The 27811-nt window shown below is 42.6% G+C and overlaps 2 protein-coding genes, 2 long non-coding RNA genes and 2 pseudogenes across 4 annotated transcripts; 3 read left to right on the plus strand and 3 right to left on the minus strand.

The window, feature by feature from the left end:
- Positions 1-1585: 1585 nt before the first annotated feature.
- On the minus strand, positions 1586-2350 carry LOC111201642 (glutathione S-transferase T3-like). The gene has a single exon (XM_022693866.1). The coding sequence runs from the start codon at positions 2348-2350 to the stop codon at positions 1586-1588; it is 765 nt and encodes a 254-aa protein (XP_022549587.1).
- Positions 2351-4137: 1787 nt separating this feature from the next.
- LOC111201848 lies at positions 4138-6142 on the plus strand (annotated as a pseudogene).
- Positions 6143-12893: 6751 nt separating this feature from the next.
- On the minus strand, positions 12894-14976 carry LOC106397182 (annotated as a pseudogene).
- A 3301-nt stretch (positions 14977-18277) lies between these two features.
- LOC111201641 lies at positions 18278-18922 on the plus strand. Its single transcript, XM_022693864.1, has 2 exons — positions 18278-18509; positions 18591-18922. The coding sequence occupies exons 1-2, from the start codon at positions 18278-18280 to the stop codon at positions 18920-18922; spliced, it is 564 nt and encodes a 187-aa protein (XP_022549585.1).
- Positions 18923-24941: 6019 nt separating this feature from the next.
- LOC111202099 lies at positions 24942-27704 on the minus strand. The gene is made up of 4 exons (XR_002655012.2): positions 27552-27704; positions 27250-27357; positions 25537-25703; positions 24942-25380 (listed from the first exon to the last, which is right to left on the minus strand). It is a non-coding gene; the product is annotated as an uncharacterized LOC111202099 (long non-coding RNA).
- On the plus strand, positions 25887-27175 carry LOC125580907. The gene is made up of 2 exons (XR_007318634.1): positions 25887-26903; positions 27014-27175. It is a non-coding gene; the product is annotated as an uncharacterized LOC125580907 (long non-coding RNA).
- Positions 27705-27811: the final 107 nt, after the last annotated feature.

The raw sequence follows: 27811 nt of genomic DNA on the forward strand, positions 1-27811 counted from the left end.
TTCACTACTTAGGCGTTCGACAATGCGAAGGAACAATGGCTTGTTCATTCGAAAACGCCGCCTAAACAATTCTGGTGGGTATGTAGGATTTTCCTTGAAATAATCGTTCCATAGTTGATTGTGTCCTAGTTCCCGATCTGTTTCGATATAAGCTCGTCTCGTCGGCTTGTTGGCTTCACCATCAACCATTGAGTCGATGTAATTTTCAACTACTTGGTCGACTATTTCGTCTACTTCATCAGTTGATGAGGAAGACATTTGTCAAGCAATTTATTTCTCTTTTCCTTCCTACAAAAGGCAAGTAGGGGGTTTGTAACTCCATAATTTTTAATATTCCATTGTTTTTAATATTTTTTTTCAAAATCCTTTGTTTTTTTTCATAATCCATAGAATTTTTTCATAATCCATAGTTTTTATTTTAAAAATCCATAATTTATTTTTTCATAATCCATAGATTCTTTTTCATAATCCATAATATATGTCTTCATAAACCATAATTTTTTTTTCAATATTCCATAATTGTTTTTTATATTTTTTTCAAAATCCTTTGTTTTTTTCCATAATCCATAGAATTTTTTTCATAATCCATAGTTTTTATTTCAAAAATCCATAATTTATTTTTTCATAATCCATAGAATCTTTTTCATAATCCATAATATATGTCTTCGTAAACCATAATTTTTTTTTAATATTCCATAATTGTTTTTTATATTTTTTCAAAATCCTTTGTTTTTTTTCATAATCCATAGAATTTTTTCAAAATCATTTTTTTTTCTTTCATAACATAATATGAGAGCTGAGTGTGTTTGATTATTTCAAGCAACATGTTTTATACCCAAGCTATTACTAAGATTCATGTTTTATACCTTGTTGTGTGTTTGATATTGTTTCCGTATGTGAAGATGAAGATGAGAGCTGACTTCGTTCTTGAAGATGCGAGCTTGTTCCGATTCGTGAGAACTAAACCAAACTTGGAGTTACTTTGTGAAGATGAACGATGAGAACTAAACCAAACTTGCAATTGTTTAGAAGTGAGAGAAGTGCAATTGTTTAAAAGTGAGAGATGTGCTATTTTTGAAACGATACAATGCGATAATATATAGAGAGTTTGAAACCATATTACATCTGTTCATCAAGTTGTGACTGACACAATACATAGTACATCATCCGTGATACAAAATTAGTGTAGAAAGAAACAAAAGACTACACTTTCCCGTGACTAAAGCTGACCACAAACATACATAAAAAAACAACAAGGCTTCACCTGCAACAACTAGTGACCTCCAACACGTTAACTCTAACCCGTGACCTGCACTCTCTGACCTGCAAAAGAAAAGAAAACAGAATCAATACAGCTAAACATAAACAATTTCATCGAATCATAAACAAGTTCAAAAATTCAACCAACAAGTTCATGGAATCAACCTAAGCAAACTCAAGAATTCAACCAACAAGTTCATCGAATCAAGCTCAGCTTTACCCAATAGTTCATCGAATCAACCTAAGCAAATCAACCTAAACAGATTGTAGAACTAAAATATTCACTCAAATACAAGACACTCACCAAATCAAAGCATTTCAGATATTAGTTTATTCTTAAGGGATAGTTCTTCATCAGAAAGTGTGTCTTCATTTTTGGCAAGGAGACGATCTTTTGTTTCGAAATGTTATTTTTCATAGCTAGCATGCTCTGTATTTGATCATAAGCTGCTTCATTCCCGTGCTTCCTGCGCTTGGCTGCTTTGCTAGCCTTAACACCAGGAGGCCTAACCTCTTCATCGTCAGCCACCACCTCCGGACCTGCTTCCTTCCTCTTCTCCTTTGCACCATCTTTCGACAACGAGTGTGATCTCCATTTCTGATCAAACCTCAGCTCCCTCCAGCAATGTTCAAGTGTGAACTTGACATGATAGTCATTTAAGAAGATGTCGTGTGCAGATTTCATGACATCATTCTCATTTTCGCCACTCGCTTGCTCCTTCAAAGCGGCTTCATGGCAACCCACAAACTTGCACACCTGCTCATTCACCCTTCCCCACCTCTGCTTACATTGACCCCATTCTCTAGGAACGGAGCCAATGAGCTGAGGGCTTGAGTTGAAATACTCCTCTATTCTCTTCCAAAACGCCCCTGCCTTCTGCTCATTACTGACTATGGGATCCTTGCTCGTGTTCAACCAAGCGCTGATGAGCACAAGGTCTTCTTTGGGTCCCCACTTTCTCCTTTCCAGTGGTTTAACTAACCCGGACGAGTTACCAGCTGCCTCAGCAGAGTCAACGTCTATTGGTGGACTGCTCTGCGAAGCTAATAGGTTAACAAACCCGGGAGAGTTAAAGGAGAAAGGTTCCATTTTCGTTTAGGTTTGGTTTGGTGTTTATATGTTAGTGTGTTTTTAGTTGTGGATTTGCTATGTTTATAAACTAGTTTTTCCTTTGATAGGAGAGAACAATTAAACAAAGTCTACCTACCAAACATTCATTAGAAAAGGCTTTTAACAGAACAAGTAGTTCATATAAAGCAGTGAATACACATCAAGTAAGTGGAAAATATTAACTACAACTAAGTACAATCGAAAATTGATCACAACAACCAACAACCAACAGAGAATTAATTATAGTTTTTTTTAAGTTGTAGTTAGAGTACTAGTTCTCGTTGTAGTTTACTTGGCTTGTAGTTGTAGTTGTAGTTATCTTAAGCTTTCATTAAGTTCTAGTTCTAGTTAAGTTTTCTGATACGGTTAGCTTTGTATTAAACAAGTTGAACTACCTCTACTTTAAAAAAAAACATTAACATTTTCGAACACACATATAGCAATCAAGAATTTCTAACATACATTTTCGAACTACCTCTACAGTTTTGTTGAGTCTTACCTTTGCTTTTCAATCGAAGCTGACCTTCTCCAGCGTAGCCACCTGCACGGTGAGGTAATCTACCTGCCCAGAGAGGATTTTAACATGTTCCTGGACATGGAAACATCAAAAGAAAAAGTGTTAGTCACGCAAAAAAACTACAAAACTATAATGTAGATGGAATGAAAGAGCAAAGAAAGTTGACTAACCTCCAGTGTCTCAATCTGTTTACTGAGATTCGACGTCCCCAACATCACTTGTTCAGCCTCCTCCACCCGCTTAGTCAACCTTTCGATCTCCTCCTGCACACCTAAAACCCAAGGCTGACGATAATGGAACCCATCAGCCTTGGTTACAAAATAAACAAATATCAGAGAATTTTCGATTCCTAAACCCATAAACGATAATCAAAGCGTGTAAAATCAAACTTACCTCGTAGTTCTTGCAGGTGAAGAACCGCTTCCCCGAAAGAGTATCGTAGTCGTATTTCCGGCGAACCTCATCAATGATTCTCCCACCACATGGACACCTTCTAGGAATCTCGTACTCTGAATCGGCCACGAACCCTAACATGTTGATGTAATCGTTTTGCCTCTTTGAATGTCTTCTCTCCTCTGCCGGATCCATCTCTGCCACAAATCAAAATTATTAGCACATAATAACGATAGAATATGATTAAATGAACCCTCAATCGAACTCCCATATCGATTAAGAACCCTAAAAAAAATCCCAAAATCGATTTTAAATCACACAAATCGCAAATCCCTTTCGAACACACAATCGACGCTAACACACCATGAATCTACTCGATACTGACCTAAGAGCGTGGAGAAGAGAAAACAGAATCTATTTGATGGAGAAAACCTCCGGAAATCGCCGTCGCACGGAATATCACCTCGGAGAAAAGAAACCCTCGGTTTTTCAGAGAGGAGAGAAATGAAACGAGTTACGCGGAAACCCTACTTTCGTCGTCGTCAACGAGGAAAGGAGAAGCCAGTCAGTGATCGACGCGTGGCTTGAACTCGCCTCTTACGGGTTCACTCGTAAGGCCCGATTCATCGAATTAAACCCATTTTTGATTTTCTTTTAATCATTCGGGCCTAAGAACTCGAGCCCACGAACCGCTAATGCGGATGGTCTAACGTTTCCGATGGGTACTTTTGGTAATTATTTTTCCCGTACATTTCTGCCCTTATATCTGTAGTAACCCGCAGGAAGACCATAAGCAAGAAGACCCATAGAACAAAGAGAGAAAAAAGAACAAGTCCCCAACAAAGAGATTAGATCAATGGCGCAAGAACCTCTTGCTGTTGCTGGAATCAGTAATGATCTAGTAACCAGATCGTGGATGGCGTCGAAGATAGCTTACAACACCGAGCATTTTTGCGAGGAAGAAGAAGGGGAGTTGGTGTATTTCTCTTTCAAACCATCTTTCTCGGAGAAAGATTGGTTTGCTCCGGAGAATGGGTCTTCCTTTGGAGAAACTAAGATGAATCGTGACCAGTTCCCTTGTATGAGAAGCTTCAGCAACGACGTTGACGCTACGGTTAACGAAGCTTTCCTCAAGAATCTTGATAACCTCATTTCTCAAAGAACCTCATTTCGCGATGATGTAAATAAATATTTTGACTTTTTTTGACTTGGGTCAAAAACTTCTGACTAGTTAATGTCTGAAACTTGCTTTATCAGGTTGTCAGCAGCCAAAAATGTCAAAGGATAGTGTTCACAGGACATTCATCAGGAGGCGCAACTGCAATTTTGGCAACAGTTTGGTATTTGGAGACATACTTCACGAAGAAACAGATTGGTGGTTTCCCTTTCCCAGAGCCTCGTTGTGTGACCTTTGGTGGGTGACAATGTCTTCAAGCACGCGCTTGTGAGAGAGAACTGGAGCAGGTTCTTCGTGAACTATGTCACAAGATTCGATATTGTCCCTCGGATAATGCTTGCTCCAAAGGCATCAACAAAGCAAACTCTGCCTTATGCTCTTTACAAGCTGGATCATACAGCTTCTCGGATCCAAGAAAACGACCAGCGAATCGCAGGTTTCTTCGCAGCGGTGATGAAAGACGTAGAAATTGCTTCGCGCCAAGCCGGTTGTGAATTGATTGGAGACGGAGGAAATGCATTTTTGGAAACTTTTTCAAGTTTCCTTGAGCTGAGTCCTTATAGACCCGCAGGGACTTTTGTCTTCTCTACGGGGACGAGGTTGGTCCAAGTGAGAAACTCAGACGCCATTCTCCAGCTTCTGTTTTACGCTTCTCAGTCAAGCAATGAGCAAGAATTGTCTCTAAGACCATATGAAAGCATACAAGATCACCGTAGCTATCAGGAAATGGTAGATTCGATGGGAACGAAGGAGGTTAATCAATTGGATTTGCATCACTTGGCTTTGGATGGAGGAGAATCTGCGCTCAGTGACCTCGGACTGGTAAACTCTTTCTCTCTTTGCTCCAAAGCTTGATCCCCGTATTTTTCTTGCTGAATAAGAAAAAAGAAAGATCGTACCATTGATGTTTCTTTTTTTTTTGGCAGAGCACAAACGACAGAAAATGCCTCCTTGCTGCATATGAAGCAGAGAAGAAAAGAGTTGATAATCAGAGTAAGATGGACAAGGAAAGAGAGTCTAAAACAGAAGAGAAGATGGACAAGGAAAAAAAGCCTAAAAAAATAGAAGAGAAGGACTGGATAGAGAACGTATACAAGCCAAGGTGTCTAGCTCTTGCAAAAGGGTACTATGATTCCTTCAAGGAATCTCCTGAAGATGACGACTTCACAGCAAACGTCACTAGAGCTGAGTTAGCTGGTTCATTTGACAAGGTGTTCGGTTTACTGAAAAAAGGTCAACTTCCAGATGGATTCGAGGGGCACAGTGAGTGGATCGAGCTACAAATTCGCTACGTCAAACTAGTCGAACCACTTGATATTGCAAACTACCGCAGGCATTTGAAGAACGAAGACACAGGGCCTTACATGGGAAAAGGAAGACCAAACCGCTATAAACACGCTCAGAGATTGTTCGAGCATAAGCTACTCAAGGCAGGACGGCCTGCAGAAGAGATAAAGACATCCAGCTTAGGATCGTGCTTCTAGGCCGAGGTCGAAGAACTAAGGGGAAAAGGATATGATGAGGCAAGGGTAAAGAAACTAGAAGAGTTGTTTCAAGGATGGATCAAAGACGAGGAAGTAGATGATAAGCATATATTTTTGGAGGCTCAACATTTAGAAAGTGGTGGCACTTACTTACTGAGGTTCACAAACTCTGTTCTCCCCTGCGAGGGCGTATGGGTTAAACAAGAGACACTTGAACCAGAAAAAAAAAGGTTGTTTGTTTAAGCTATTGGAACTTCCTTTGTGCAATAAAGAGATGCAATCAATCAATAGCTCTCTGTTCTCATGTTTTTCAATTTGATTTCTACTTCAGGGTGATCTTAAATAAGAAACATGCTCTAAGATCATGAAGATATATGTAATTGTTCTCGATTTTAATGTCGAATTTGGTTTCCACTTAACAGTTATCTTGTAATATGATATATGCCCATCTCCTTCTTAAATCGTTTTGTGGCAGAAAAGGCAGAGCCGGAATCCACAAGGGCATGGTAAGATATTAGAATCTATCAAGTCCAGATCTTCATATTAAATGGGGCATGAAGATGGCACTTCCACATAAGTAAAATGCAAGTTCATCATGACAGCCGAAAAACTACGCTTTGGCCTCCATGCCTGGTTGCTCTTTTGCTTCCTCTGGCAATCCGCATCAACTGAATGCTTGATAAGACTCTCATACCTGTTACATATGAGGCCATAAGGCCACCGATACTTTACCGTTACAAGAGGAGAAGCCCGAAGAAAGGCCCATCTGAGGAGGAGAATCTCGAGAGTGTGGATGAGGAAGAGCACGTGAGAGGAGTGCACGTGAGAGAGTACGGAAAGGGGGAGGAAGCTGCGTAGCAACGACCTCAACAAACGCACATGGGATGTTTGTGACGTGTCCAATTGTTTAGGTCATGCATTTGGCGTTTACTATCTATAAAGAGTAGCTAAGAATAAGAGTTGGGTATCGAGTGAGAATTTCGATCAATTTGGTGAGAGGAGAGAGAGTACTTCTTTAGAAAAACTCTAAACCATTGTATTTGCTTGCTCGTAAAGGAATATCTTTATCTTTCTTTACAAGTCTGAACTTATACAACTTGATCGTAACAAATTTGGTATCAGAGCAAGACGAACGTGAGGACTTGCGATGCCGAAGAAGAATGATGACAAGACGGTGGAGCAGACCCAACAAGTCGACGAACGATTCGTGGCGATGGAGGGGAAGCTGACCACGATGTTAGAAGAGCGGATGGGTGAGATGATGAGGATGATGGCCAGTGGGTTTGAGAAACTCGAGCTGCGGAAGGTAGATCAGACCGGGGAGAAGGATCGGCGGGAAGGAGGGCCGATATCCTCGAGTTTGCTATCCAACCCAGTCGACGCTCTCAAGCCTACGGTGCATCGGGGAGAAGGATCGGGAAAGGAGATCATGGAGGAACCTCGGAGCGTGTCAGGTGCTAGATCCACGACGGGAGCAGGACACGAAACGAGTTCCGTCGTCAATCAACCACCCACATGGGGAACGACGGCGGAAAAGATCGACTCGCTGGCTCGGAAGCTGAAGATTCCATTGTTTGATGGTGACGACGCGGAAAGTTGGGTGTTGCGCATCGAACAATACTTCGAGCTAGAAGAGTTTTCAGAGGAGGAAAGGATGAAGGCGGTGCAGATGAGCTTTATCGGCGAGGCGTTGCCGTGGTACCGATGGGAGAGGAACCGAAATCCCTTTCTCAGTTGGGAGCAGATGAAGGTGAGGGTACTAGAGCAATTTTCGCCGGTAAGAGATACCAGCGCGGGGGAAAGAGTTCCCTGTCTCAAACAGACGGACACGGTGCAGAGTTTCCGGCGGGAGTTTATTGCTCTGGCCCCCAACGCGCCGGAAATACCAGATCCGATTCTCGAGATGGCTTTTATGAACGGGCTGCATCCTTCGATCAAGGCGGGGGTGAAGATGATGCAGACTCGTGGGTTGCAGAAGGTGATGGATGCCGCAAAACTAGTGGAAGATTGGTCCTCCGGAGGAGAGACGACGGAGGAGCCGTTGGTGTCTACAACGAAGGGGTCTCGGGCCGCTAATGGCAAGTTTCAGGCCCAAACCAGTAAACCAGCCCAACAAGGAGGACAAGGGCCCAAAACCAAGCCCAACCAAAACTCGGCGGCGTCGTTTAATTCGACGAGTACGAAACCTAATCACAATCGACTCAAGCCCCCGTTTCACCGGCTAACGCCAGCGGAGGTTGCGAAATGGAAGGCGGAGGGACTTTGCTTCCGGTGTGATGAGAAATACGTGTACCCCCATAAGTGTGCACAGGCGGAGCTGGTGGTGCAACTGGTGCTGGAGGATGGCACAGAATTGGATGTTTCAAACTGCTCGGTGGAGCTCGAGGAAAAGGGAGAACCGGAGGGGGTGGAGGTCGCAGAGATTTCCATCAGCTCAATCGTGGGAATCTCTTCGTCACGCACCATCAAACTGAGAGGAATCATGATGGGCCGAGATGTTGTGGTCTTTATCGATAGTGGAGCGACACATAACTTCGTGTCAAAGGATCTGGTGCAAGAGCTGAAGTTGTCGACTGATAAGACCCGAGGCTACAGTGTTCTAACGGCGGGAGGAGTAACATTCACAGGAGCGGGGCGGTGTAGTGAGCTGGAGTTGGAGTTACCCGGGTGTACCGTTACCTCCAGTTTCTTACCGTTGGAGCTGGGGAGTGCTGATGTCATCTTAGGCATTCAGTGGCTTGAGACACTGGGGAACATGAAGGTCAACTGGAAACTTCAAATTCTCCGTTTCAGAGTGGGGACTGATAGGTACGTTTTGGAAGGAGACCCGAGCCTAAGGTGTGATGCAGTGTCCTTCAAGTCACTCATGAAGACGATGCAGCAAGGGGAAGAGGCGATGTTGGTTGAGTATAATGGAGTGCAAGTGGAGAATGAGGTTTCGAAAAAGGCCACAACGGTCCCTCCAAAGCTACAGAAGGTACTTGAGGAATATACTGAGGTGTTTAACGAGCCACAAGGACTGCCACCGTCACGAGGAAGGGAGCATGCTATTGTGCTAAACAAAGATGCTAGTCCCGTGAGTGTCAGACCCTTTCGCTATCCCCAGGCCCAGAGAGAGGAGATTGAAAAGCAGGTGGCGGAAATGCTAGCAGCAGGGATCATCCGTGATAGCAACAGCCCTTTTTCAAGCCCAGTGTTGCTGGTAAAAAAAAAAGATGGGAGCTGGAGGTTTTGCATCGACTATAGAGCTCTGAATAAAGTGACGGTTGCAGACTGCTATCCGATCCCTATGATAGACCAGTTGTTGGACGAGTTGCAAGGAGCGGTGGTGTTTTCCAAGCTAGATCTCAAATCTGGCTACCATCAGATTCGGGTGAAAGCGGAAGATGTGCAGAATACGGCATTCAGAACTCACGATGGGCATTACGAGTTCTTGGTAATGCCCTTCGGTCTGACGAATGCTCCCGCCACTTTCCAATCATTGATGAACGAGATATTTCGAGGATATCTGAGGAAGTTTGTGTTAGTTTTCTTCGATGATATTCTTGTGTTCAGTAAGACTGCAGAGGAACACGAGGAACATCTGAGACAGGTGCTGGAGGTACTGAAGAAGCATCAGCTTTACGCCAACCGTAAGAAGTGTGAATTTGGCAGCAGCAGTATCGAATATTTGGGCCATGTGATCAGTAAAGAAGGAGTAGCCGCGGACGAGGGGAAGATTCGTGCTATGACGGAGTGGAGGGAACCTAAATCAGTCAAGGATCTCAGGGGGTTTCTCGGGCTGACTGGGTATTATCGGAAGTTTATATTGGGGTATGGAGAAATTTCTAGGCCATTAACTTTTCTGCTCCGCAATGATCAGTTTAAATGGAGCGACGTAGCAAGGGAAGCCTTTCGGAAGTTGAAAATTGCGATGTCCACAGTGCCAGTTCTAGCGCTGCCTAACTTCGAAGAACAGTTTGTGATAGAATCGGATGCTTCGGGAATAGGACTTGGCGCAGTACTGATGCAGAACCAGAGACCAATTGCCTATTTCAGCCAAGCGTTGACAGCACGACAGCAAGTGAAATCTGTCTACGAACGCGAGCTAATGGCCATTGTGTTCGCCATACAGAAATGGAGACACTATCTGTTGGGAAGGAAGTTCATAGTAAGAACCGACCAGAAAAGCTTGAAGTTCTTACTTGAACAGAGGGAGATCAATATGGAGTATCAGCGATGGTTGTCAAAGATATTGGGCTTTGATTTTGACATACATTACAAACCAGGCTTGGAGAATAAAGCAGCTGACGCATTGTCAAGGAAGGATCCAGTGCTTGAGTTGTATGCTGTCTCAGTGCCAGTCTCTATTCAACTGGAGGAAGTGGGGTCTGAAGTCGATAAGGATGAGGAGTTGAGTAAGTTGAAGCAGGAGGTCTCACGGGATCCACAGTCACACCCTGACTTCTCAGTAGTACAAGGGAGGTTGCTACAATAGGGTAAGCTCGTGTTGCCTAAAATGTCGAAGATGATTGGTGATATACTGAGGGAGTATCATGATAGTAAGTATGGAGGACATGGGGGGGGTGCTTAATACTCAGAAGCGGATAGGAGCACTATTCTATTGGGTGGGGATGATGACAGACATCAGAAGGTATGCGGCTGCCTGTCAGACATGCCAGTGTCACAAATATTCAACACTGGCACCAGGGGGTTACTTCAGCCTCTACCTATTCCGACAGAAGTTTGGGAAGATATCTCACTTGATTTCATCGAAGGGCTGTCGAAATCAGAAGGAGTGAACTCGATTTTGGTGGTGGTGGATCGCCTCACTAAGTACGGACATTTCATCAGTCTCAAGCACCTGTACACAGCCGTCGATGTAGCCATGGTCTTTGTTCAGGAGGTGGTGCGTCTACACGGGTTTCCTAAGACTATTGTCTCTTATCGAGATCGAATCTTCACTGGGCAGTTTTGGAAGGAGTTGTTTCGACTTTCAGGAACAGGGCTGTGCTTCTCCACGGCTTATCACCCTCAGTCAGACGGCCAGACCAAAGTTACTAACAGAGGACTTGAGACCTATTTACGTTGCTTCGCGGGAGAGAAGCCGAGGACGTGGGCGAAATTCTTACAGTGGGCGGAGTTCAGTTACAACACCTCCTTTCACTCAGCCATTCAGATGTCTCCTTTCCAAGCGTTGTATGGTCGAGAACCACCCTCTCTGCTTCGCTTTGAGAATGGGTCGACGAATAACGCAGAGTTGGAAACACGTTTGCGTGAGAGGGATGATAACTTGGCTTTGTTGAGGCAGCAGCTCCTGAAAGCTCAACAGACCATGAAAGCACGAGCAGACAGCCATCGTAGGGAGGCTGAGTTTCAGGTTGGAGATAAGGTGTTTTTAAAGATCCGTCCTTACCGACAGAAATCCTTGGCCAGGAGAGTGAATGAGAAGCTCTCAGCTCGCTTCTATGGACCGTATGAAGTAGCTGCACGAGTGGGGAAGGTGGCGTATCGCCTACACTTACCTTCGGAAGCACGTATACATCCTACCTTCCACGTTTCGCAGTTGAAGAAGGTTATGGGGGAGGCGATAGGACCCGCAACCATTCCGCCGCAGTTGAGTGAAGAGGGAATTCTCGAAGCGGCTCCAGAGGTTGTTCTAGCACATAGGGTGAACAGATTATTGATTAAGTGGGCAGGGCTACCTGAAGCTGATTGTACTTGGGAATGGAAGAGTGTGATCAAAAAGCAGTTTCCTGAGCTTGACCTTGAGGACAAGGTCAGTTTGAATGGAGGGGGTAATGTTACATATGAGGCCATAAGGCCACCGATACTTTACCGTTACAAGAGGAGAAGCCCGAAGACAGGCCCATCTGAGGAGGAGAATCTCGAGAGTGTGGATGAGGAAAAGCACGTGAGAGGAGTGCACGTGAGAGAGTACGGAAAGGAGGAGGAAGCTGCGTAGCAACGACCTCAACAAACGCACTGGTGACGTGTCCAATTGTTTAGGTCATGCATTTGGCGTTTACTATCTATAAAGAGTAGCTAAGAATAAGAGTTGGTTATCGAGTGAGAAGTTCGATCAATTTGGTGAGAGGAGAGAGAGTACTTTAGAAAAACTCTAAACCGTTGTATTTGCTTGCTCGTAAAGGAATATCTTTATCTTTCTTTACAAGTCTGAACTTATACAACTTGATCGTAACAATGCCCTTCACAGGAGTCAGGAGAATGATTCTCCTTCTCGTGATTTACTTCATCATCAGCTGCTAAAGAATGAGCAAAAGCCTCCCAGTCATCATCTTCCTCTGTAGCATTACCAGAGTAAGAGCCACTGCTACAGCTGCTGCTGCTAAAACTGGTGATTGAGTTTATGCCACTCAAGACACTTACTGTTAGGACTATTAGAAAGCGACTCTATAAAGCTCTCGTGATGATTTACTCCACTGTTATCCTCTTCTTCTCTACACTGCACATAAATCCTCAAATTTTTGATTTCCAGTTTTTCGACTGGAATCTGTTTTGTCCTTGTCGCCTTTGTTAATTATCGCCCTTGTTTTCTCATCAGCTTATCTTCAAAATGCGATGCTATAATCACAATTATGTTTAGCCAAGAATTATGCGTATGGTTCATAATCAAGTCACCAATACACACAAATAGGGACAATGAGAAGCTTTTGGAATGATACACTTTTGATGTGTGAAAACTTTATCAGAATTATTTATCATATCATTGACTTTATATTTTACAGAGACTAATCAATAAGCTAAACTCAAAACTGTTTCTCATTTTCAAACACTAAATAATTGTGTAAGATGTTTTTGTCTGAAATCCATGTAACAGAAGCTCCTTCACGTAAATCTTCAACCAATATATTTTTTTTGAACCAGAAAGATCCATCTCCGAGCTTTTTTAATCATCTTAGTTTCAACACCAACCCAACCAACATCAATGACAAACGGAGGTAAGATCTAAAGGCGTAAAAAATATTCACCATACTAGTTTGTGTTGTACCAACTATCATTAAGCAAAAATTCAAAATTTGGCAAATAATCATTTATTAAACAAAAACGTAAAAGAATAATTGTGGCTTACTTGTCATCAAAGACATCAATGAGGACAGTTCACGTTCTACTCAAGTTTGAAAATGGATGCCTCTCTCTCTCTATTTTTGTTCCATCTTTGCTCTGATCTTCTCCTCTAGTAACTCTAGTTCGAGTTCAAACATTCTGTTGAGAGCCTCCATGTTCTCTAGCGTCTCAGGCAGCGGTCTGTTCTCAGTGTCATCGCATCTCAAATGTTTCATTGGACCGTGCAGGATCTTGTTCACCATAGCTTGGGTTAGATCCTCTACTGCTTCCTTCGTCTTCTTGTCCATGTCTTTTCCATATTTCGACATGAACTTTTCAACCGAGGCAGCTCTGATTCTATCTGTTTTTCTTCTTAGTTTCTTGATTGTTGGAACCGTCTGCAGCGAGTCCCTCCACGCTTCAAACTTTTTAGTTTCCTCTGTTATTATATCCTGAGCTTCCATTGCCTTCCTCGCCATGTCTTCTTTGTTGGCAGCAACAACTTCCTTGAGATCATCCACGTTGTAAACCTGTGTACCCTCTGATTCAGTAACACAAGATCCAACGTTTCTAGGAACAAAAAAAAAAAAAAAAAAAAAAAACGTTTCTAGGAACAGAGATATCAACAAAGAGCCTCGCAGCACCCGGAAGAGGGAGAGCCTCAACGTGCTCCTTCAAGAACAATGGTGTCTCTGATGCTGTGCTGGTGAAAATCACGTTGGCTTCTCCAGCACAAGCTAGCATCTCATCAAGGGGTTTATAAACGATCTCAACGCCAGATGGTATCATCTCCTCTTGGATAGCTGCAACTCTCTCTTGGCTTCAGTTCACAACCACCATTCTAGTGCAACCTTTGGCAACCAGGTGCTTGATTACAAGCTTCCCCATCTTTCCTTCGCCAACAACCAACATCGTAGCAGACGATGAAGATCCTGGTGGAAGCTTGGTGAGAGCAAGCTCGACGGCAGCAGAGCTAACGGAAACAGCCCCGGAGGCAATACCTGTCTCTGCTCTGGCACGCTTCCCAGCGGTGATAGCCTTTTCAAACAGCCCAGGGATAACCATACCAAACCCATTGCGTAGTTTCTCTTTAACTTGTTTGACCTGTGAGAGTATCTGACCTTCCCCTAGGACAAGAGAGTCCAGACCAGCTGAGACTTCAAACAGATGTTGCGTGGCGTCCTTGTTGTACAACAGAAACCAGTGATGACAGATGTCAGAAACTAGGATTCCATTTCTCTGCCAAAAGAGCAAAGAATAATTATTAAAGCTAGAAGCTTGTCCCTTAATGCCCAAAACACATACAAACAAGACGCTCAAGTGTAGTAAGAGAAAGAGACAAAAAAAAAACCTTGGACATCCATTGAGTGACTTCTCTGACACCACGGTGCTGAGAGAGAGCCAAGACATAGATCTCCATCCGGTTACAGGTAGAGAGAACAGCAGCTTCTTCAATATGATTCAAAGCGCACAACTCAGAGATAGCCTGAGGCCATTCAGCGACAGGAATGGCAAGCTTCTCACGCATCTCTAAAGGAGTAGTGTGGATGCTAAGACCAATCACCACAATGCTGCTTCTCTCCTTTGTGTATCCTGCAAAGAGAGAGAGAGTATACCTATCAGAATCTCAAACGCAATCATGACCCAAAAAGTGGGAGGCAGAGAGATTGGTTACTGTCAATGGCGGATTTCTTAAGCTGCTGAAGAGCCGAGACACTTGATGAAGAAAGCTCGCAACGGATCAGACCTCGAGCTGTCTTGTTGTTCATCGGGAAAGCACGAGTGCCTAATAACATCGTCGGAGAAGAAGATGGAGAATGGTGTTTCGATGATAACGACGTCTGGCTAACGACAAATGCACCCCAAACAGCCGCCATAGCCTGGATTTTTTACCAAGCAAATATAATCTCAGACAAATCGGCAACGGTGGTGTTCGAAAGGGCAAAGGGCCTCCTTTCTTCTCTGCGAGAGATTGCTTCAGCTGTTTTAACGAGGCGTGTTCTGTTGCATCAGAATGGTTAAGGGCGATTTTGGTTGATGACGTTGTCCCGTCGGAGGATGGCGGTTTCCCTTGGTGGCTGGCTACGGACTAATTGTGTCATGACCCAAACCAAGGCCCATCTGACATTCAACGAGGCCCAAAGTCATTTCAAGAGGCCCAAGGTATTTTGTTTTAAATACCCACCATTTCCGCTTTGTTTTATCAGACACATAAAAAAAAATAGAAAAAAAGAAGAAAGAGTAGAGAGAGAGAATTAAGAGAATGGAAAATTTTTGCAGAATTTGAGCTGCCTGAGATCGTCGCCGGAGCTACCTCACCCACGGACCGTGCCAGCCTCGTCCCCACCGTGAACCGCAGCTCAAGGTAACCGGAAAACGCATGCACTTAAGTTTTATTTCGGCCGTTTTAGTAAATCGATCATAACTTCCTAATCGTTGGGAATTTTGTGCATGCAAGACCACCATCGCGTTCCTCTCGCCGAGACGAAGCCGTAACCACCGACCACACCACAATCGGAGTCCGGACGAAGCCGTACGCGCCGTCCGAAGTTTCGACGTCCGCGTGCGTGTCGTCCACGCGCCGTCGCCGGGAATCGTTTCTGCCGCCGGCAGAAATTCCGGTAAGCCGCCGTCGCCGCCGGTGACTGGGTCAACCGGTGGTTTGACCGGTTTAAATTGATTTAGGGTTGGTTAGGTTAAATCGGCGGTTAAAATCAATTGGAATTCGGTTAGGTTAAACCGGTTAGATAAATTAATTGATTAATTAATTAAATTTTGGTTAAGGTAAACCGGATGGTCCAATTGGAATTGATTTCGGTTGAGTAAAACCGGTTGGTTTAAATCAATTCCAATCTGGTCAAGGGTTAACCGGCTTGGGTCAGAGTTGACCGGGTTGACCTTTGACCAGCATGTTGACTTTCCCGTAGATTTTGACAAAACCTGTTTTAAACCGTCCGAAAGCCGTTTTGACTCAGAATTTCGCCCTGATTTCAGATTTAGAGTCTATTTGAGCAGATGGAGTTCATAGATACCACATTTTTCCTATTGCTAAGGTAAGGGTCTATTCCCGAACTTCTCGTACACGGCTTAGGACCTCGAATAAGTATAACTTATTTCTAATATGTTCCGTCTGCTTGAAATCGAGTCTGTCATTGCTTGTATAGTTATTAGGTTCTTTGCTTAAACCGGAACTAGGGTGTTAGAGGATTCAACATTGATTGTTTCACTTAATGTAAATTCTTAGCTAGATTTTTTTTACCGGGTACAGAGACGGACTTCTGTATGCCGGATTGTATGGGGGTTACGGCCAACTTTAGTCGACCGGTTGAGCTGTAGCCTAGGCGTGTCGATAAATCGTCTACGGGCGGTGTCCGAGCACTATCTCGAGCTATGTTATGTTTTTGGCCTGTTAGTGGGCGGCAAGTGCGTGCCTCGCTAGGATCATTGCTTGATGTTTGGGTACTTTAGGTGCCGTGTTTAACATGTATTAGAATTAAATTATATTTATTCGGAGTGCTATGTCCGGGTCCATGGACTTCGGGGTAGCATCCCATACCTCATTGGGCGATTCCCCTGTCGCACACCCCCTCACTCTTCCCCCTTTCAGGTGAGACCGACGAGCAGGAGTGATTATCGGACCGGTGCTACTGGGCTTTTGGGCTTTTATCGCTTTTATTGTTTATCATCGCTTTTATCGTTTATCGGGCTTTTAGGCCTTGGGCTTTTATCGTTATTTTATTTCCTATTTCAGACTTTCAGACTTATGTTGTCTTTATATTTCGGACTTATGTTGTTATCGGTATTTGCGGTTTGGACCTTATGGTATTGTATTTGACCCGATATTATAATCTGGAGTTTATTATTATTTCAGTATTTATTATTATGTTATTTTCGCATTTATATTATTTCGAGAAAACGGGGTGTTACATTTTTGGTATCAGAGCGGGGTTCCGTCCCGGCTCCGACCCGGGATGGCGATTTTTGGAGACTCGGTTTTATTCGGTTTAAACGTTTTTAGACGATTTCAAAATATTTTCGGGGATTTGGGAATTTTGAAAATGAAAATAAATAGCACCTTTCTGTTCGATATCATTTCTTCTGAAATGTTGGTATCCAAAGTTAGCGTAAGTTAACTTTTCGCTTTCCTTTCAGATGCCGCCAAAGAGAAGAGCCACCCGTGCCCAGACCAACAGAGCTGTTAGAGACGATGTAGATGAGCTTGAGCAGCCCGCGGTTCCGCCACCTGCGGCTCCACCGATTGATCAGGATGCATTGAGACAAATGGTTCAGGATGCAGCTAGACAGGCCGCTCAGAAGGCTGTTCAGCAGATTGCTCGAGAGGCAGCCAGGGAAGCCGCTCAGGAGGCTGCCCGAGTAGCTGCTCAGGAGGTTGCTCGTCAGATGGCTGCACTTCCGCAAAGTCCTCAGGTTCAGGTGCAGCAGGGTCCGCAGATTCGGGTTCAGCAAGTTCCACCGGTTGAGGTCCAGCAGGATCAGCAGATTCCCGGTCAGCATGATCATCAGGATCCCGTTCAGCAGGTTCCCCTTCCTCAGGTTCCATTGCAGCATGGTCCGGCTCAGCAGTTTGCTCATGGTGTCCAGGATCTACCGCCACCACCACTACGACCTCAGGTTTACCCGGGTTATGATGAGAGATTCTACAGGCTGACGTGTCAGATGAGGAACATGGATATGGAGCATTTTAGTGGGACAGTGGATGCTGTAGCTGCACATGATTGGAAGTTAGCTTTGCAGCGGAAGCTGGAGATTATTGAGTGTCCACCAGAGTTATCGCTCAGACTGACTATGCAGTACCTTCGTGGAGATGCTCTTATATGGTGGGAGGGAGTACGATTGAGTCACATTGGGCCAGAGAGGCTTACCTTCGCAGACTTCATCTGAGAGTTCGATAGGAAATACTTTCCGAAGGAAGCTATGGATAGGAAGAAATGCGAGTTTGAGCATGTAAGCCAGGGTGAGATGTCTATCAGGGAGTATGAGGTTGTGTTTAACCAACTTCGCAGATTTGCTGGAGTGGGATGCAAGTGGAGATTCGCAACAGGTGTCGCGTAGTTACTTACCACAGATTGGGAGATTTGGTGGAGAAAGCTGCGGAGCAGGAGGCAGGTTTGGCAGAGGAGAAGAAACTTGATAAAACAGTTCAGGTTAAGTCCGGAAAAGCTCCAGAGTCTCAGAGGAGAGCAGCGGACCAGTCGGGATTACCGAGATGTCCTCGTTGCCATCGCAGTCACAGTGGGTAGTGTATGAGGTGTCTTACTTGCGGTAAGATGGGACACACTGCGAAGTATTGTTGGGTGAAGCCATTGGATACGCCGTCAGTCAGACAGATTGCAGCACCAGCAGTGGCGCAGGTTTGCTTTGGCTGTGGTCAGCCAGGTCACATCGTCAGAGATTGTCCGAGGAGAGGCAATGCAGCACTTCCACCACCACCAAAGCGTCTAGCCATCGCTCCACGTGTGTTTGCGGTTGGAGATCCTCAGGGAGCTGAGCCGATAGCAGGTATGAGACTTTTCAATACTTGTTTGTGTTTGAATATTTTGGTTCGTGGTTGTCATGTGTAGTTAACAAAATTTTGTGTAGGATCGATTTCGGTTGGAGGTGAGTCAGCTCATACCTTATTCGACACGGGAGCTTCTCATAGTTTTGTGAGTCCGCGTTTAGTCCAGTCTTGGTCCTTTCGGGGTGCCTTCGAACCGAATGTTAAGCAGATTCAGACAGCCGGCACAGAGAGATTGGGAGCCGTCGGCGTTCATCACGACGTACCAGTTTTGCTTGGAGGGACTGATTTACTCGGAGATTTGACGGAGATGGAGCTGAATTACTACGACGTTATTCTCGGGATGGATTGGTTGTCACGACATCGAGTAGTACTGGATTGCCCGAGACCGAGAGTTCATATCCCTAGAGCATAAAGGAAGATCATATTCCAGGGGATTCAGACGCACCAGGGAATTTCCATTGTCTCCATGTTGCATGCAGAGGAGTTGTTGGAGAGAGGAGCAGAAGGATTTTTGGCGACCATTTCGATGGTTAAGGATGACGGCCAGCGTGAGCTGCATGACATCCCAGTGGTTGCAGAGTACGAAGATGTTTTTGAGGCTTTAAAAGGGCCACCACCAGCTAGAGCAGACGTTCTTACAATCGAGGTGGAACCAGGAGCAGCACCGGTTTCACGAGCTCCATACCGCCTCGCACCAGTTGAGATGGCGGAGTTGAAGAAGCAGTTGGAGGAGTTATTGGATAAAGGTTTTATCAGGCCGAGTACTTCACCGTGGGGAGCACCGGTATTGTTTGTGAAGAAGAAGGATGGGAGTTTCAGGGTTTGTATTGACTACAGGGGTTTGAACAAAGTGACCATCAAGAATAAGTACCCTCTCCCGCGTATCGACGAGTTGTTGGACCAGTTGCAGGGAGCTTCATGGTTCTCTAAGATTGACTTGGCTTCAGGATACCACCAGATTGCCATAGCTGATAAGGATGTGCCGAAGACAGCATTCTGAACCCGCTATGGACATTATGAGTTTGTGGTAATGCCATTTGGGTTGACGAACGCACAAGCCGCGTTCATGAAGCTTATGAATGATGTATTCCGTGAGCACTTGGATAAGTGTGTGATCGTTTTCATTGATGATATCTTGGTTTATTCTCAGAGTAAAGAAGAGCATGCCGAGCACCTACGGATTATGTTGGGAAAGCTGAGAGAGCATCAGTTGTTTGCTAAGTTGAGTAAGTGCAGTTTTTGGCAGAGGAAGATTGGATTTATGGGTCATGTGGTTTCAGAAGCAGGAGTTGCTGTAGATCAAGAAAAGATTATTGCAATTTCAAAGTGGCCGACACCTAAGAGTGCGACGGAGATCTGCAGTTTTCTCGGGTTGGCAGGATACTACAGAAAGTATGTCAAAAGTTTTGCTAGCATTGCAAAGCCAATGACACGGCTAACCGGAAAAGACGCCAAGTTTGATTGGACAGATGAATATTCGAGGAGTTTCACTGAGTTGAAGCGACAACTGACCCATGCGCCAGTTTTGGTACTCCCGAGGTCAGGGATACCATATGAGGTTTACACTGATGCGTCATGCACTGGTTTAGGAAGTGTACTGATGCAGGAAGGCCAAGTCATTGCGTATGCATCACGCCAATTGAGACCTCACGAGGCTAATTATCCTACACATGACTTGGAGTTAGCAGCGGTTGTTTTTGCATTGAAGATCTGGAGATCATATTTATATGGGGAGAGTGAAGATCTTCACGGACCATAAGAGTTTGAAATATATCTTCACTCAGGCGGATTTGAATTTGAGGCAGCGTAGGTGGGTTAAGTTGTTAGCAGACTACAACTTGGATATTGCTTATCATCCGGGAAAAGCTAATCAGGTAGCAGATGCCTTGAGCAGGCGCATGAGCGATGTTTCAGGAACCAAGGAGGTTCAAGAGTTTACTGGGACACTTGCTAGTCTCAGATTGTGTGCCACTACCGTGGAAGGTGAGGCAGTTGGCCTAGAGGCTGTGGAGCAAGCAGATTTGTTATGGAAAGTGCGTAACTCTCAAGATGCTGATGAAGCTTTGCGTAAGCAGATTGAGATCGAGAGTATTGGATATCATACATCATCGAGCGGGATGTTCATGTACCGAAACCGGGTTTGTGTGCCCAATGATGAGTTGTTAAGAAAGGAGATCTTACGGCAAGCACACCACTCGAGTTTCTCTATTCATCCAGGAAATACCAAGATGTACAGAGATCTGAAGCGCTATTATCATTGGCCTGGTATGAAGAAAGATGTTGCTACTTTTGTGTCGCAGTGCCAGACATGTCAGAAGGTTAAGGCAGAGCATCAAGTGCCTAGCGGGTTATTGCAAAATCTACCATTGCCAGAGTGGAAATGGGACATGGTGACTATGGATTTTGTGTCGGGATTACCGACCACCACAGGAGGAAAGAATTCCATATGGGTGATCGTGGATAGACTCACCAAGTCAGCTCATTTCTTAGCAATCAAGACATCAGACAGAGCTGATCAGTTGGCGCGGACTTATATTAGTGAGATTGTGAGACTGCATAGGGTTCCTGTGAGCATTGTATCGGACCGAGATACAAAGTTCACATCTGTGTTTTGGAGAGCCTTTCAAAAGGCACTTGGGACGAAAGTCCATATGAGTACGGTTTATCACCCGCAGACAGACGGTCAGTCAGAGAGGACGATTCAGACTTTGGAGGATATGCTTAGAGCTTATGTTTTGGATTGGGAATGGAGTTGGGCAAAGTACCTACCCCTAGCGGAGTTTGCCTACAATAATAGTTATCACTCGAGCATTAAGATGGCACCATATGAGGCTCTTTATGGTAGGCCTTGTCGCACACCGCTTTGTTGGACCGAAGTGGGGGAGCGACGTGAGATAGAACCTGCAATGGTTCAAGAGATAGTAGAGCAGGTTGAGATGCTTAAGATGCGGCTTAGGGAAGCCCATGATTGTCAGAAGAGTTATGCAGATAAGCGCCGTAAGGATTTGGAGTTTGAGATTGGTGACATGGTATACCTGAAAATGAGAACGTTTCAGGGAGGATCTAAGACTCGGAAACTAAAGAAGCTTAAACCGAAGTATATGGGACCTTATCCTATTTTAGAGCAGATTGGAGCAGTTGCGTATCGCTTGGATTTATCAGGAGAGTTAGCAGGCTTCCATGATGTTTTCATGTCTCTGTTTTGAGAAAAGTCGTTAGAGAGCCAGAGTTGATCTTGCAAAAGCCGCCAATCGATCTTGGCAAGAATTTGTGTGCACCGTGCCAGCCAGTGGAGATTTTGGATCGCCAAGTAAATGCAGATAAGGGAATGATGACCATGTTGGTCAAGGTTCGTTGAAAGAGAGACGGGATTCAAGAGGAGACCTGGGAGTCTGAGCTCCAAATGAGGATTGATTATCCAGAGCTGTTTCGGGGTGTCATTGGAGAGTTTGGTGACTCGAATTCGGGGTCGAATTCTTTATTAGTGGGAGAGAGTTGTCATGACCTAAACCCAGGCCCATCTGACATTCAACGAGGCCCAAAGTCATTTCAAGAGGCCCAAGGTATTTTGCTTTAAATACCCACCATCTCCACCTTATTTTCTCAGAAACATAAAACAAAAATAGAAAGAAGAAGAAAGAGTAGAGAGAGAATTAAGAGAATGGAGAATTTTTACAAAATTTGAGCTGCCTGAGATCGTCGCCGGAGCAACCTCACCCACGGACCGTGCCAGCCTCGTCCCCACCGTGAACCGCAGCTCAAGGTAACCGGAAAACGCATGCACTTAAGTTTTATTTCGGCCGTTTTAGTAAATCGATTATAACTTCCTAACCGTTGGGAATTTCGTGCATACAAGACCACCATCGTGTTCCTCTCGCCGAGACGAAGCCGTAGCCACCGACCACGCCGCAATCGGAGTCCGGACGAAGCCGTATGCGCCATCCAAAGTTTCGACATCCACGCGCCGCCGCCGGGAATCGTCTCTGCCGCCGTCCGCCGCCGTCGTCCGCCTCGCCGCCGCTCCGCCGTCGTCCGCCTCGCCGCCGGCAGAAATTCCGGTAAACCGCCGTCGCCCTCCGCCGTCGCCGCCGGTGACTGGGTCAACCGGTGGTTTGACCGGTTTAAATTGATTTAGGGTTGGTTAGGTTAAACCGGCGGTTAAAATCAATTGGAATTCGGTTAGGTCAAACCGATTAGAAAAATTAATTGATTAATTAATTAAATTTTAGTTAAGGTAAACCGGATGGTCCAATTGGAATTGATTTCGATTGAGTAAAACCGGTTGGTTTAAATCAATTCCAATCTTGTCAAGGGTTGACCGGTTTGGGTCAGAGTTGACCGGTTTGGGTCAGAGTTGACCGGGTTGACCTTTGAACAGCGTGTTGACTTTCCCGTAGACTTTGACCAGACATGTTTTAAACCGTCCGAAAGCCATTTTGACTCAGAATTTCGCCCTGATTTCAGATTTAGAGTCTATTTGAGCAGCTGGAGTTCATAGATACAACATTTCCCTATTGCTAAGGTGAGAGTCTATTTCCCAAACTTCTCGTTCACGGCTTAGGACCTCGAATAAGTATAACTTATTTCTAATATGTTCCGTCTGCTTGAAATCGAGTTTGTCATTGCTTGTATAGTTATTAGGTTCTTTGCTTAAACCGGAACTAGGGTGTTAGAGGATTCAACATTGATTGTTTCACTTAATGTAAATTCTTAGCTAGACTTTTTTTGCCGGGTACAGAGAGGGACTTCTGTATGCCGGATTGTATGGGGGTTACGGCCAACTTTAGTCGACCGGTTGAGCTGTAGCCTAGGCGTGTCGATAAATCGTCTACGGGCGGTGTCCGAGCACTATCTCGAGCTCTGTTATGTTTTTGGCCTGTTAGTGGGCGGCGAGTGCGCGCCTCGCTAGGATCATTGCTTGCTGTTTGGGTACTTTAGGTGCCGTGTTTGACATGTATTAGAATTAAATTATATTTATTCGGAGTGCTATGTCCGGCTCCATGGACTTCGGGGTAGCATCCCATACCTCATTGGGCGATTTCCCTGTCGCTCACCCCCTCACTCTTCTCCCTTTCAGGTGAGACCGACGAGCAGAAGTGATTATCGGACCGGTGCTACTGGGCTTTTGGGCTTTTATCGCTTTTATCGCGTTTATCGTTTATCATCGGTTTTATTGTTTATCGGGCTTTTAGGCCTTTGGGCTACTTATGTTGTCTTTATATTTCGGACTTATGTTGTTATCGGTATTTCCGGTTTGGACCTTATGGTATTGTATTTGATCCGATATTATAATCTGGAGTTTATTATTATTTCATTATTTATTATTACGTTATTTTTCTCATTTATAATATTTCGAGAAAACGGGGTGTTACAAATTGGTTCTCTGATGACGCTTCTCCGCTGTCGCTAAGACTTCTCTCCGTCCGAGACTGTAAATAATAAAATCTTTTTTAAATAAATAAATAATGAGGAAGAAGCAAAACGACATTGTTTTCAATTCTGACCATCGTATGATTCTAAAAATGTTATTCTTAGGTTCAGCCCTTTTAGTTTTCACCTACTAACAAGAATTAGTTATTTTTTATTCGGTATATTTTAGAAAAGTAAACAAAATATTATTAATTTATATCATGATTTTAAAATAAAAAAATATATATATAGTTCTTGTTGCAAAAAAAAAATTAAAAAAATATTTTTAACGCCGTCAGCAAAACACTAAACCCTAAACTATAAACTTTAGATAAATCTTAAATCAAAAACAATAAACAATAAATTTTAAAAACACTAAACCCTTAATCCTAACTCTTAGGTAAACTATAAACCTTGGATAAATCCTAAATCCTAAATCAAAAACAATAAACAATAAATTTTAAAAACACTAAACCCTTAATCCTAACCCTTAAACCCTTAGATTTAATATTCTTAAGATTTTTTATTTAGTGTTTTTGATTTATGGTTTATAATTTATCCAAAAATTTAAGGTTTACCTAAGGGTTTAGGATTTACGATTTAGGATTTTGCCGACGGCGTTAAAAGTATTTTTTTTTAAATTCTTTTTTTTTTGTAACTAGTACTATTTTTTTTTTTTTTTTATTTTAAAATCATGATATAAATTGACACTATTTTGTTTGGTTTTTAAAAAATATTAAATATGAAATAATTAATTTTTATTGGTTGGTAAACCAAGAATAACTGATTCTAAAATATGACAACTCAGCTGCTTAGTCAACCTTGCTAATAGAGTTTTCATTTTTTAACGGTGTCAACGTCAAAGCTTGAATTTTCATTGACTTCTTAATTTGTTTTTTTTTAACACTGATTTATTGAAATTATAACAAAATTATTGATAAGGCTAGTGTTCAGAGTTTCATTAATTTGGAAAAGTGTTCCTAGCCTTTTTCGGTTCTTTTTGTGACTTATTTTCTGTAAGCTAGACAAAAGAAAGAAGAATTACAATGCTTTCAATGTAGTACAAGACACATAAAAATGAAGGAAACAACAAAAGTTACCCATTCTAAGCGGACAAAATTCATGCATTTTGAGATATGCTCTTGATCTCATATGCAACTGAAACGTATAGCAGCCTAAGAGAACTCAGAGATGACCTAAATCTCTGCCGAAAGAATTTGTGAAACTTGACCATTAATTCACTTTCTATCATACGATCCGGAAACCAAACTTTATTGACAAATGTTTAAGCTTTCATAGTTCCCTTCCAAAGTGATAACTTGCTCATTCTGGTTTTCTTGGATTTGAAACAACCATCTAAGCTCAGTTCAGTAAAGACCATAGGTCAGGGCACATGCCTCATGGCACCAACTTGGCTTCTTCATCTTTAAATGAAGATGAGGCAGCATGGGAGTATTGTACCTTGAGATAATACAATGTATAGAATTAGATTTTAAAAAAAATATTTTAAAGGTGTTATTATATCTGATTGCCCTATTTAAAATTATGAATTTATTGTATTAAAATGTTACAAAAAATCCCCTTATTATTAATAGAGAAACAATTTAGAAGAATAACCTTTATTTTGTAATGTATTTACGGTGCTGCCATTATGTTGATGTGTCAGTTTCACAGCTCTCTTCGGTCCCTTTTTAAATTTACCCTCTCATAACTAGAATAATTACAAAAAGATGCTCGGCGTGGTCTCTACCACACATGATTACAAGCTTTTCCAAATAATAAACCTGTAGAAGAAATTCATAATTAAGCATAAAAATATCACTATTGATTCACTACATAACTTGACATTGTACAAAAACATTTATACGAATAAATGTCTACAATAACGATATGAACATGCTAACCTACAATACATTCGTTGTGCCATGTTCTCGTATAAATTCATGGCTGTATAACCTGCTCTAAACAATTACAGAAAATTGGTTTTTAACAGTAAATTATTCCATGTATGCTTACAAATGCATCATAACCTGCCCATATGGATTATGACCGTACGAATTCTCTAAATTTTTGCAAACAATTTTTTCCTTTTTCTTATAACACTAACTCACGTTCATTTCTTAATATAGTGTTTTAAAGATCATTTGCTTATCTATACCATTTGTTTATAATCGTATAATCACTTGGTTTTCATGTATGCTTGGCTATATGAAATGTGTTGTTATAAGCTATTCCATATTCTGACGCCATAAACAAATGGTCGCCATAAATTGAACCAATTTTCTGACTCAAAAATGTATATATGTGTAGATTATTAGGTCATACTACTTTACAAATAAGTCCACCGATTGGAATCCCCTTATTATAATATAAATAAATATATTGAAAGGTGGAAATTCACGGGATCACACTCTGAAAACTCATAAAGCACATTCAATATAAAGTTTACATAATACATTATATTGGGTATTTCGACTAGTCAATCACGCAATTAGAATAGGAATATTTTGCTATGCAAATGCAAATCTTTAACTAAGATTTGGAATTTTTCCTGATAATAAATACAATATTACCTTATATCAAGTGTGAGTTAAGGAATGTATTTAAAACAGTTTTCATTCGAAATTTGAACAATATTCCCTACAATCTTGGTCCATCTAAATTCAATATATAGACATTCCCTTACTAATTATTGCTTACTAATTTGTCCAGACCTTGGTTCTGCTTCTACTATATAAACACCCCTCCCGTCGTTTGTTTTCCCCTCAAATCAAGCGACGAGTCTTCGTATATATACGATTACAAACTTCTGTTTACATATGGCTCCTTTAGTTATTCTTTTGTTTACACTTTATTACAGGTTCATATAAAAAGCGTGTTGTTTATGGAACTATTGCTCAAGAGTTACAAGATTTCTGAACATCTACTGATACTCCTATAATTACTATGTGTAATAAGGTTTTGGCAAATAGGTTCAGAAGAAGGTAGTTTATATTTATAATAATTACAAATGTACATGATATGTAAGTATTGTATTTCGTAATTCACTTTCTATGTATGCTTACAGAAACATTTTCTTAATTTGTTTTAATAGGATTCCAAGCCAAGCATATTGAAGACAACAATCCATAGAAACTTCTTCTCATGAGATGAGCGGGTTTACTTATCTTTTCGCTTTCACATTTTATAATTTTTATGATGTTTAGTTGTGTATTAAACTCATACATTATATTATCTCAGTCTATGCTTAATTTTATAAGACCAGCTAAACTAACTAGAATTCAATCGGTACAAAGAAGTACAGATGTCATTAATAAGTTCGATGCTAACCTGTGATAGAGTTCTGACTTTGTTTGTTGGCTATATACGGCCTGTTGGGAGGCAAATCATTCAACCAGAGAGAGCATAAAGTCGCGGCTACCAAACTGTGATCTTATACTGCAAGACAAGAAACAACAGAGATGTATGGTTTCAGTATCGTTTGTCCAAACTGAATAATTTAGGATTTGTTCTTCACTTCTACGATTAACTCGGTACATAGTCAGAATATATGGAAAAAGGGAAGATATATACTCCAATCATCGTTACCCACGAAAACCGAATATAAGAAAGAAAAGTAGGAGAATACTGACCTGGGTTCGTGAATCTGATAACTCATGTAGAGAATACCCGACTGCTAGGGTCATAATCTTTTCGAAGAAACCCTAATCCCCCTTTTGTTTTTTTCTTTGTTTATGTCGAATTGTCGATGTCTTTTGAGTTATTTTTTTTTTTTTACAAAGTTTTGATTATGTTTTTCACACCTTTTCTTTGTCGATGTGTTTCTTCAACTGGGCCCAAAAATTGAATCAGCTAACCCAATTTGTAAGGAGGTTGGATATATGGCAAAGAG

The sequence above is a fragment of the Brassica napus genome, chromosome C1, assembly GCF_020379485.1.
Source record: "Brassica napus cultivar Da-Ae chromosome C1, Da-Ae, whole genome shotgun sequence".
NCBI classification, from domain to species: domain Eukaryota; kingdom Viridiplantae; phylum Streptophyta; class Magnoliopsida; order Brassicales; family Brassicaceae; genus Brassica; species Brassica napus.